Source organism: Schistocerca nitens, chromosome 8 (assembly GCF_023898315.1).
Source record: "Schistocerca nitens isolate TAMUIC-IGC-003100 chromosome 8, iqSchNite1.1, whole genome shotgun sequence".
NCBI lineage: Eukaryota > Metazoa > Arthropoda > Insecta > Orthoptera > Acrididae > Schistocerca > Schistocerca nitens.
In genome coordinates this window covers 25,146,705-25,159,106 of record NC_064621.1, presented here as the reverse complement: position 1 = coordinate 25,159,106, position 12,402 = coordinate 25,146,705, and the positions used below count along the sequence as shown (strand labels likewise).

Genomic DNA, 12,402 nt, shown 5'->3' with positions numbered 1-12,402 from the left:
GTGCTACTGGGGTGCACAGGAGGCATCAGAACCAGTTGCGCCGCGCTGGCCGCCCGGATTCTGCCGCTCGTTCTTTGTCCACAGATTTGGTCCGCGGCGGGTTCCAGCCGCGCCTTCCGACTTCGCTGCCGCCCCCAGGGCAGCAGCAGCAGCCGTCGCCGCTACCACGCCGACAGCCCGTCCCGTTGATGCCTCCCGCGCAGCTTCATACGGGAGCGCCCCGGGTGGTCGCTCCGGCGCCTGCGGTCCCTCTTCAGTCGCCACCGCCTTCGGAGCTGATGGACGTCGACCCCTCAGCCGGGCCGCCTTCCCAAGCGGTGGCTGTGCAGCCTGTACTGCAGCCGCTTTCCTTGGGCACCCCCAAGGAGTCTGACACCGCAGCGCCTTGTCCGGCGCCCACTCAGCAGCTGTCGACGCAGCGTCGGGAGACGCTGCCTCTCTTCGTGGGTCCCGACGCCCCGTCGCGTCCAGTACCAGAAGCTGCGCCCGTGGTCACAGGCGTGCACCCTGACCTCGGTTTTCAGTCGGTGTTTCCCGAGGCCCCGCGCAGCCAATGCTGGGGTGCGGACCGGGGACTGCCACCGACAACAGTCTCCGCCCCGGTCTCTTCTGCTACGTCTGCGGCCAGACCCCTTCCCCGCCGTCGACGCTCGCCACGTCATTATTCAACGACGGTGCGGCGATTTGGGGGGGAGGAGTGTTATATCCTAGCCAGTAATGCCAACCGAGCCCGCTGCCGCCGTCCGCATAAGCAGCGCCAGCGATACAGGAAATCGCCGCAAGTCTGTGCGCGCCACCGCTGGCTTCTGGCTTCTTAAGCGCTGGAGTCGCGAGCGCTAGGACAGTTCTGTATTCGCCGCTCAGTTGTAGACTCGCCACCGAATTGTGTACCTGCTAGTCAGTTGTGTGTTCATCGCAGCAGAGTTGTTGTTTGTCGTCAGCCGACGCTGACCAAGCCGTTCCGACTCGAACTAGACAGATTTCTGTAGACCATGTTCACCACTGTGTTCTGTATCGTCGTTAATAAAGATAAGTACCGACTTTCATTTAATCCGAGTGTTTGGGTTTTCATCTTTCTGTTCACTGTTCCAGCGGACCGGTCGGCCCGCTATTAAAAGTGTGGCGGTGACTTCGTAGGCCGTTTCTACAGCGAAGTGTTGTCGCTACGAAGGCCGTCACAAAACTGGCGACGAGGACTTCCGAACTCGTGTGCAGGGCTGGTTCAACTTGTTTCTTGAGATAGAATTTTGGGGGCTGGTTTAATTTGTGTTCACTATGTCTGCCGAATTACAACAGTTGATCTTGTTACAGAGTCAGCAAATACAAAGTCTGGTGGAAGCAATCGCCAAACAAGCGGCTAATCCACCACCACCCAAGGAACAAGCACAGGCAGCACCGCCTTTTCGTGCTTTTGAGGCATCACGAGAAGAATGGCAAGAATATTTCGCGCAGTTGCAGGCGCACATGTCAGTCTACAAAATCACAGGTAATGAGCGGCAGCTTTATTTAATTTCCACTGCAGGCGTGGAAGTCTATAGACTACTTTGTAAGTTGTTCCCGGAATCCAAGCCAGAAGCTTTAGACTATGACGTTGTTGTTAACAAGCTTGCTGAGTATTTCGAGTCGCGAGTTCATGTGGCAGCAGCCAGATTCAAGTTCTTCACATTAAAGAAACTGCCACATCAATCTAATAAACAGTGGTTAACAGATTTACGGGGCCTCACCCGTCAGTGCCGATTTAATTGTGTGTGTGGAGCTTCCTACAGTGATGTCATGTTACGAGACGCTATTACTCAAAACATTGCAGATTCTCGTATTCGTGCTGCTATCTTAAAGTTGCCTGACCCGTCATTAGAGACTGTGATGAACATTATTGAAGCGCAAGATACTTTTGACTATGCTGAGTGTGAGTTAGATCAGCCATGTATTTCTCAAATTGCCTGTGCTAAGCAAGTTATGTCACGCCCGCGGCCCCACCGGCAGAGTCAGACTGTAAACACTAGCCGGCCGCGTCATGTTAAACACATTCGTCAGCCGCGTGTGCAAAATGATCGAGTTAAGTCTTGCCCTAAGTGTGTTCTTGCTCATCCTCGTGAACGTTGCCCGTTAAGAAACGCGGTTTGTCACTTTTGTCAAAGGAAAGGACACATCCAGTCTGTTTGTTTGCGTAAACGCAAGAACAATTCTAGTGCTGCCCAGCCCATGGATGTTCATGTTCTTCAAAGCCAGCCCGCCCAGAAGGTCGCGTTTAAAGACTCTTCCACGGTTCGTGTGGGTAATAAACTTGTTCGCAATAAGCCACCCGCCCAGCCCTCTGCTATGCGGCCCAAGCGTAATTCAAACGCTGTAACAAGTAATGTACAGACTGCAAGTGAAGCGGGAGTTGTTTGTTCCACCCGCCCAACCCACGAGTTGTAAGCAGCGAACACGCGCTAAACGCGCTGATTTTGTGTCTTCCGCCTCCGCTGCACCGATCCAGAGACAGTGTAATAAACTATTTGTGAAGCTACGCGTCCAGGATAAGACCTTCAATTTTCAATTAGACACTGGTGCGTCTGTGACTCTCATAAATAGTGCTACGTATGCGGCTATCGGCCGCCCTAAACTTTCAGCGGCAAAACATTCTTTGGCTACTTATAGTGGCGAACACATTCCTGTGTTAGGTGTATGTAGCGTGCCAGCCACATTCCGTGGCAATACAAAAACAGTTTCATTCACAGTGCTCCGCGCTACAGACAGTGTAAACATTTTCGGATTAGACTGTTTTGACTTGTTTGGCCAGTCTATCCAAGACAATGTGTTGCAACTTAATTCTGTTGTTGTTCCTCAAGACAGCATAACCGATTTGTGTAACCGATACAGTGACATATTTAAAGACGAACTCGGTTGTGCTGCGAATTTTGCCGCTCATATTACGTTAAAAGATAATGCTCAGCCTCGATTTTTTCGTGCTCGTCCAGTGCCTCACGCCCTCCGGGCACCTGTAGAAGATGAACTTCGTCGTTGGCAAAACAACGGTGTTATTCAACCCGTTTCAGCGAGCCAGTGGGCTTCTCCCTTAGTTATTATAAAGAAACCGTCTGGCAAGTTACGTTTGTGTGCTGATTTTAAGTCGACAGTTAATCCTCAGACTGTCATTGATTCTTTTCCTTTGCCTAGACCGGACGAGCTGATGGATAAGTTAGGGGAAGCTCGTTTCTTTTCCAAAATTGATCTCCGTGACGCATATTTGCAATTGCCCCTCGACGAGCAATCACAACAGTATTTTGTCATAAACACGTCGTTGGGGTTGTTCCGTTTTCTGCGTTTGCCTTTTGGTTGTGCGTCAGCTCCAGCTGTTTTTCAGCGTTTTTTGTCCCAACTTTTGGCTAATGTGCCATCGTGTTGCAACTATTTAGACGATATTGTTGTGTCCGGTCGGACGCCTGCTGAACATTTCCGTAATTTGGAGTGTTTGTTTACAGTGTTGTCTCAGGCAGGCCTACGTTGCAACATCGATAAATGTTCATTTTTCCTTACGGAGATGGAGTATCTGGGACATGTTATTAATGCTCAAGGCATTCATCCCTCCCAGTCACATTTAGCAGCTATTCGTGATTTGCCCGCCCCTCGCAATCTGCATGAATTGCAAGCAGTTCTTGGCAAATTGACATATTATATTAGGTTTATACCTAATGCATCACAGATTGCTGCACCGTTGCATCGTCTCCGCCGTAAGAATGTTCCGTTTGTGTGGTCAGCTGATTGCCAATCAGCCTTTCAGCAGCTAAAAGAGGCTTTATTGAATGATCGTTGTCTGGTCCATTACGACCCTAACAAGCCTCTGGTGTTAGCTTGTGATGCTTCTTCTTTCGGCCTCGGTGCTGTGTTGTCTCACCGAGTCGGTAACACCGAACGTCCTGTTGCGTTCGCCTCTAAATTGCTAAACAAAGCTCAGTGTAATTATAGCCAATTGGACAAGGAAGCGTTGGCTATTGTGTTCGGTGTCATAAAATTCCGTCACTACCTCTATGGTAGACCATTCTATTTAGTAACAGATCACAAGCCCCTGACGTCACTGTTTCATCCGTCTAAACCAGTTCCTCAGCGGACAGCTCAGAGACTACAACGTTGGGCTCTTTTGTTATCACAATACCAGTATGAGATACTGTATCGCCCTACAGCTCAGCATGCAAACGCTGACGCGCTTTCTAGATTGCCGATTGCTGCGGATGATGTCTTCGATTCCTCTGACGACTCTTGCCATCAGATTGACGCCGATGAGCATCAATCCCTCCGGGATTTTCCGATTGATTATCGTCAGGTGGCACGTGAGACAGCTACGGATCCTCATCTGAGTTTACTATTACGTTTTGTTCAACGTGGTTGGCCGTCCAAGGCAAAGGACATATCGGATCCTGTGGTTCGTCGCTATTATCCGCAACGTCATCTGTTGTCTGTTTCGCACGGAGTTTTGCTGTTACGCACCGAGAATGACCAGCTTCGTGTAGTGGTTCCCCAAGTGCTCCAATCCAAGGTCCTCGACTTGTTGCATCAAGGTCATTGGGGAGTGGTCCGCACCAAGCAGCTTGCCCGCCGTCATTGTACATGGATCGGCATTGATAAGCAGATTACGCAGATGTCTACAGATTGTTCGACGTGTGCCGAACACCAAGCTGCTCCGCCTCAACGCTATTTTGAGTGGGCACGCCCTGCCGGTCCCTGGCAGCGAGTACATATTGATTTCGCTGGTCCATATTGGAATTCTCGTTGGCTCATCGTGATAGATGCATTTAGTAATTTTCCGTTTGTTGTGCCCATGCAGTCTACAACGTCCGCACAAACTATACAGGCGTTGACTTCAATTTTTTTTATTGAGGGTCTTCCAGAAGTTTTAGTGTCTGACAATGGTCCACAATTTACCTCTGCTGAATTTCGTTCCACCCTCAATCGAATGGTGCAGTGGAACGTTTTGTACGCACATTCAGGAATCATATGGACCGCCTTCGTGCAACGCACTCTCGTCAGCAGGCCCTCATCACGTTCCTGTCGTCGTACCGGACCACGCCACGCGACGGCCCTTCGCCTGCGGAGCTTCTCCACGGCCGTCGTCATCGCACCCTACTACGGTTGTTGCACCCCCCGGATCGACCCGCCGCTTCTGAGCATCGCACGCGTTTTCAGCGCAACGACGCCGTTTTTTTCAGAGTTTATCACGATCGCCGTCGTTGGGAACGTGGTACCGTGATAAGTGTCCAGGGTCGCGGTTTTTATACTGTTCAAGGTGCTACTGGGGTGCACAGGAGGCATCAGAACCAGTTGCGCCGCGCTGGCCGCCCGGATTCTGCCGCTCGTTCTTTGTCCACAGATTTGGTCCGCGGCGGGTTCCAGCCGCGCCTTCCGACTTCGCTGCCGCCCCCAGGGCAGCAGCAGCAGCCGTCGCCGCTACCACGCCGACAGCCCGTCCCGTTGATGCCTCCCGCGCAGCTTCATACGGGAGCGCCCCGGGTGGTCGCTCCGGCGCCTGCGGTCCCTCTTCAGTCGCCACCACCTTCGGAGCTGATGGACGTCGACCCCTCAGCCGGGCCGCCTTCCCAAGCGGTGGCTGTGCAGCCTGTACTGCAGCCGCTTTCCTTGGGCACCCCCAAGGAGTCTGACACCGCAGCGCCTTGTCCGGCGCCCACTCAGCAGCTGTCGACGCAGCGTCGGGAGACGCTGCCTCTCTTCGTGGGTCCCGACGCCCCGTCGCGTCCAGTACCAGAAGCTGCGCCCGTGGTCACAGGCGTGCACCCTGACCTCGGTTTTCAGTCGGTGTTTCCCGAGGCCCCGCGCAGCCAATGCTGGGGTGCGGACCGGGGACTGCCACCGACAACAGTCTCCGCCCCGGTCTCTTCTGCTACGTCTGCGGCCAGACCCCTTCCCCGCCGTCGACGCTCGCCACGTCATTATTCAACGACGGTGCGGCGATTTGGGGGGGAGGAGTGTTATATCCTAGCCAGTAATGCCAACCGAGCCCGCTGCCAAAAAGGTTGGCAGCATCAAAGTCCGGACGCCGTCCGCATAAGCAGCGCCAGCGATACAGGAAATCGCCGCAAGTCTGCGCGCGCCACCGCTGGCTTCTGGCTTCTTAAGCGCTGGAGTCGCGAGCGCTAGGACAGTTCTGTATTCGCCGCTCAGTTGTAGACTCGCCACCGAATTGTGTACCTGCTAGTCAGTTGTGTGTTCATCGCAGCAGAGTTGTTGTTTGTCGTCAGCCGACGCTGACCAAGCCGTTCCGACTCGAACTAGACAGATTTCTGTAGACCATGTTCACCACTGTGTTCTGTATCGTCGTTAATAAAGATAAGTACCGACTTTCATTTAATCCGAGTGTTTGGGTTTTCATCTTTCTGTTCACTGTTCCAGCGGACCGGTCGGCCCGCTATTAAAAGTGTGGCGGTGACTTCGTAGGCCGTTTCTACAGCGAAGTGTTGTCGCTACGAAGGCCGTCACAAAACCCACATCCTTTCGTCTTTCCCTCTCCTTCCCTCTTTCCTGATGAGGCAACAGTTTGTTGCGAAAGCTTGAATTTTGTGTGTATGTTTGTGTTTGTTTGTGTCTCTGTCGACCTGCCAGCACTTTCATTTGGTAAGTCACATCATCTTTGTTTTTAGATATATTTTTCCTACGTGGAATGTTTCCCTCTATTATAACCATATCATTAATGTGTACATAATTAAGTATATTGATAATGTCTAAGAAAGATGAAGCCTATTCCAATGTATAACCGAGCGAGGTGGCGCAGTGGTTAGCACACTGGACTCGCATTCGGAAGGACGACGGTTCAATCCCGTCTCCGGCCATCCTGATTTAGGTTTTCCGTGATTTCCCTAAATCGCTACAGGCAAATGCCGGGATGGGTCCTTTGAAAGGGCACGGCCGATTTCCTTCCCCATCCCTCCCGCACCCGAGCTTGCGCTCCGTCTCTAATGACCTCGTTGTCGACGGGACGTTAAACACTAATCTCCTCCTTCTCCTCCTCCTCCAATGTATAAATGGTCAATGGTGAATAAAGACCTCACTACAGACAAGTCTCTCAATTTTGTTCTGAGTGACGTGTGTTTCCTTTCTAACATTCCCACTTTTTACCTACCTTCTCTCCAAGGAGGATCATAATAGTTCAGATTGCTAAGATAATGTCATCACATTTACTTTTGTGTGTGTCTACTGGCAGTGCTTAACATTTCGCTTTCTGAAGGCAAGTAATGGCTAGTAATTCTGCCTCATAATAGATTCTTTGTAAATTATGAGGCAAAGTTGCTCACCATTACTTATCTTTAGGAGGAAAATTATGTAGTACAACCTAAAAACACATATAAAAGTAAAAGAGATACTCCGCATAGCTTGTGGAACTAAAAGCTCCATCATCAATGATAAGAGAGGGAAGGTTAAAAAGGAAGGTCAGGCACTCAAACTCCAGGATGGGAGAGACCCACCTGTAATGAGGACGAGGATAGACAACAGACTCTTTGTAACTTTTACATGTTGCTCCAGCTTTCATACCCTGTGTCCAAGCATTTACTTCTAGCTGTCTAATCACAGAACCTGTCTTTCAGTGACACAATTATAGTAACAGACTTTCAAGCAGTTTAGTAAAAGTTATTAGATGCAGACTTATACCTTCATCAAACATCTTAAATTTGCCACCTTTGTGTTCATATTGGTCTCCATTATTACTGATAACATTGTCTACCTTTCCCCAACTGGATTCATGAAAAGTTTCTGTTTCATGTAGAACATCACTTTCTAGCTCAGTCACATGTGTTTCAACATCCTTGACCTCAGCGCCATAAGTTTCATACACTTCTTAATGATTTTCCTGTGCAGCAGTATTGTAACCAATCTGTTTGTTATTCTCTTCACAGTTTTCTGCCACACTGTTTCATGCAGATTATTATGTTGTATATGTCCTCTGGTTATTCTGGGATGCAACCCTCTGCTTTGCTGAAATTAAATATTTTATTTTATTAATGATGAGCTGTTAAGAAATTAAAGTACATTAATTTGTTATTTATTTAATTGTGAATTTTCTAGGAATTCTCATTAGGAAATGTTTCCACTAGGGGTTAGTGTATAAATAGTAGAATTCTCCATACTGCATGATGCAGCCAAAAATATGTCATGCAGTACAGGGACTGGTTGTCATCACTCATGTGAAGACCTACTTTTTATAGACACTTCTACAAACAGCCATGGCCACCTGACGCCAAATGTGAACATAATAATCAGCAATTCCTGGCATGCTAATGCATGCCATTATACCCAGCTCTATCATAGCATGAGTTACGGTCATACAACAAGATATGGGCTCTAAGAGAATGCAGTGAAATAAAGATGAAGAAACTGAAACTGGCTGTGAGAGTTCGTGTTACGATAGAATGAATGAATAAAATTGTGGCCAATGAGAAACATCAAGTAGCAAACAGTCTTCAAACACTGGAAGAACAAAAGATAGGCAGCTTTGCGGCCATTGAAATATCTTTGTTGCTCTGTAGGATGATTATTCCATGTAATAGACGCTTTTGGCTGATTTAGTTATGAATTCGTACGACCATATGCTAAGGATGAGATATTTCAGCAAGATGACTTGCCTTGTTATATGTTTAGAAGTGTCCAGAAAGCACTAGAAAGCAAGATGATGACTTCAAACATTTTTCTGGATATTAAATAAATGGAATATTTGTGAGACCATCTATATCTTTGAATTGGCTGTGTGAATCCTCATCCACATGCCCTTCACAGTTATTAGAATTTCTACAAACTGAATGGCTCCAGATAATCTGACTGAGACCCTATCAGACTGTCTAGCTGCTGTGTGTGATGGAAATCGATATACTCAGTTAATATTAACGATACTTCTCAGCACCATATGGTATTTTAATGCTACATTGTGTTTTGATATATCATTCTGTTCAAACTCACTTTCAGGTATGTGATAACAGTTGGTTAATGATAGTACTTATTGCCACATATTGTACAGCTATCTTAAAATCTACTGGATTAAATACAAGCTGCTGATCTAAAAATAATACTGTATTGTTGGTTGCTTCAACAATGTGCTAGTGTTTGGACCTTTGGCAAAGCCTCTGTTGTAGTAGTCTGCAAAAGGAATTGATATTATTTCCTGAGGACACATATCATAAAGTTCTAAGTAAGTTTGACAGGACACACCAGTGTGAAGGGAATCATTTTGAGAAGACATAAAAGTTTTGAAGGAATATAATTTTACTCATACAGAAATTTCATAGTGGCACTGATACAATTTTTCTTCTATTATTGTTAATGTTACATTGATGCTGAGAAGTATTTTGTAAACCTCAGATTATTAATTATAACTTTTTGCAACAAAAAATGGATACATAGTGAATAACTACTGTATTTATTCACATCATTTATGTACAGGTTATTTGCTTCAATATTTCCACCACAGTACATCACATATGCTGCTGGACGAATAAACTGTCACATCATTAACAAATTTTCGTAAAATTTAATTCCAAGCTTGACTGCTTGACTGCCCCCACAATCTCTCTCTCTCTCTCTCTCTCTCTCTCTCTCTCTCTCTCTCTCTCTCACACACACACACACACACACACACACACAGAACAAAGAAAGCAGAAACTTTCAGGAAGGATGAGTGAAGTTAGGGGTTGGGTTGGGTTGGGTTGTTTGGGGAAGGAGACCAGGCAGTGAGGTCATTGGCCTATGGCCAGACACAGGATTGAACCGTCGTCCTCCTGAATGCTAGTCCAGTGTGCTAGCCACTGCGCCACCTCGCTCGGTGAGTGAAGTTAGGACTAAAGATAAGGGGAAGAGTAGAGGTGGGTGTGGGGCAGGAGGTCGGGAGGATTACAGGAATGAGGGCTGTGTTGTGAGGACAACTGCCATTCACATACTTCAGAGAAACTGATGTTGGGGGGAACGATCCAGATGACACAGATTGTAAAGTAGCCATTGAAATCAAGGATGTTGTGCTCACTGGTGTTCTCAGTCATGTTTACTGTATGTGACATTGATGAATCATCATCTCTACTATTCAGTGAGTTGTTACCATTACTCCTAAAGTATTTATGTTCGTCCAGAACTTTCCACACCACAGGAAACATGATATTTACATTTTGTGTACAATATGGAAATAATTTACAAATTGTTCATTTCCTTTAAGATGATCTACAGCTTTCTTTGGGTGTGGTGGAGTACAAACCTGTTTACTGCAAGTCCTATAGAGATTGAGAGTGAAATGACTGAAAAAAGTACAGCTTTATTCACTGGCATCAATCGTTTTTTCACTGGTGATTTTTCCATTTTATTTTCATATAATTTATAATCATTTTATATAATACATATAAATTATTTACTATGTTATATAATCAATACATGAAGTATTGTTTTTGATTTATGTCTCAAGATCTCTTTGTGATAGGTCAACATGTGCCTAGATGTAATAAAACTTATTCAAGAACTTCAGAAGGATATTGATAAAATGAAAACTCAGAAGATGAAACACATTAGGAAAAATAACTCTATACTTTGTTCTTCACATTTGACAGCTTGCTCAGAGTAAGTGATCTACATACACTCAGTTAATTTCTGTATAAGGCAACTTTAGACATTGCATAACCTATTACTATTACACATTGTATTACATTTCATCATCTATAAATGGGTCACAGTTCCTAAATCTGCCAAACTTGTCTAATTACAAACTATTATTAAACAAATAATCATTAACATTTCTTGGCTATTGTACTAAGAGTATGCCAATCTAATATCACACAAGAAAGTTAACCAAAAGTTTACCAAAAGTATTTTATATATAACGCACCTGCCCAAAGAAGCAGTTTGTGTTAATCACAGTCTGTAGTTCAAAAGATCCATAGAGTAAGGATGAATAATACCTTTGATTAAATACCGTTTGTTGAGGGTTTGACATAATTCTCAGGAAATGTAAGCAGAAGTTAAAAAGAAATATCAAAACTGTATTGTAGAAAGTAGACGGTGAAGGAAAAAATGCTCTATACACAAAGGAAAAAGTAAAGCAAGAATATATGAAGCACTGCTAAATAAGAAACAATTCAAAATGCTGAGACATTTCTGAGGAAACAGCTCTGAAATAATGATGGTGCATTGAAATAAGTACCCATCAAATTCAATGAGTACTTCTTAAAAGCAGTAGCAAACTATAGAACTAATAGTAAACAATCAAATGCAGATGCATTAGATTATTGCTGACACATTCTAGGTATAGGACTGAAAGAGTTATCTTTCGTACAAGCAACCAATAAAAGAAACACAGATATCATTACGTGCTTAAAAACTGAAACATTTTCTGGCTATAAAGATGTTTAAAACTACGGATGATGTGTCATCATCTGCAGTATGGGTTGAAAAACACAATTATGGTTAAAAACAATCCTGGCTTCTCTTGGAAAAACCTGTGATTGCTATTCACTTCACTAACTTTATAAATGTCACTAATAGGTGATCATTTGCCACTAAATGTTTGGAAGAGTAGTAAGGACCAATTCAGCAATACATTTTGCCACGCAAAAACCCTACCATTCATAGCTGAGATACTGAGTTTCTCATTATTTAACAGGACACAAGAGATACGTGTCTTTGGAATGCTATAGACATAGCAATGATTACCCTGTGGTTGGGTTGGTATGAATTTTGAGGATGAAAATGACTGCTCTTCCTATGCCGATGTCATTTGGAAGGAAAGTAGACAAGGGCAGTGAGACAGTGTCAGAGGTGAGTAACTCCTGGAGAGTTATCAAGATGTATTTGGTTGGATGTTGGGGACAGTCATGGCTTCCAGGTACAAACTAATTGGTGTGCAGCTCAGTATAGATTTTTTGGGTCATATTTGGCCAACAAGATATGCTGCAAAATAGAGTTACCCATGCAATGAGCAAGGGAAGAAAAACTATCATTGTCCCATCCAGTACAACTGAAATTGGATGTAAGACTGATGGTAGGTCATTTGAATGGGCCGAAACTTTTACTGTTCTCTGGGTTTGCAGGTTACTTGTGGGTTAATAACTGTGTTGTAGATATGCTTTTTTCTGGTTCTGTAGAAACTGAAAAGTGAGTTTTCGGGGTTGCAACAGATGAAACTGGCTGATCAGGTGGGGTGAAGCAGGTAATGGAAGGAAAGCATTCTCTGGGTGGTGGAGGAGGCTTCCAGTAATCTAATCAAGAAGTAATTTTTTTAAGTGGGAAAAGAAAATCCATGGGTTTGATCAAATCTTAAGGTGCTGTTTTAGATTTATACTCAGTAAGGTAAATAAAGTGTTTATTCAGCACAAGGGAGCAGTGAGGATATTGCGTAAAGTACATAACCAAACACCTCGAGGAACCTTGTTAAGGACCTTGGAATTC

The 12,402-nt window shown here is 45.4% G+C and overlaps 1 protein-coding gene across 1 annotated transcript; it reads left to right on the top strand.

Annotated features, from left to right (window-relative positions):
- Window positions 1–278: 278 nt before the first annotated feature.
- LOC126199095 (uncharacterized) lies at window positions 279–12,158 on the top strand. Its single transcript, XM_049935846.1, has 3 exons — window positions 279–561; window positions 5,348–5,865; window positions 12,099–12,158. The coding sequence occupies exons 1-3, from the start codon at window positions 279–281 to the stop codon at window positions 12,156–12,158; spliced, it is 861 nt and encodes a 286-aa protein (XP_049791803.1).
- Window positions 12,159–12,402: the final 244 nt, after the last annotated feature.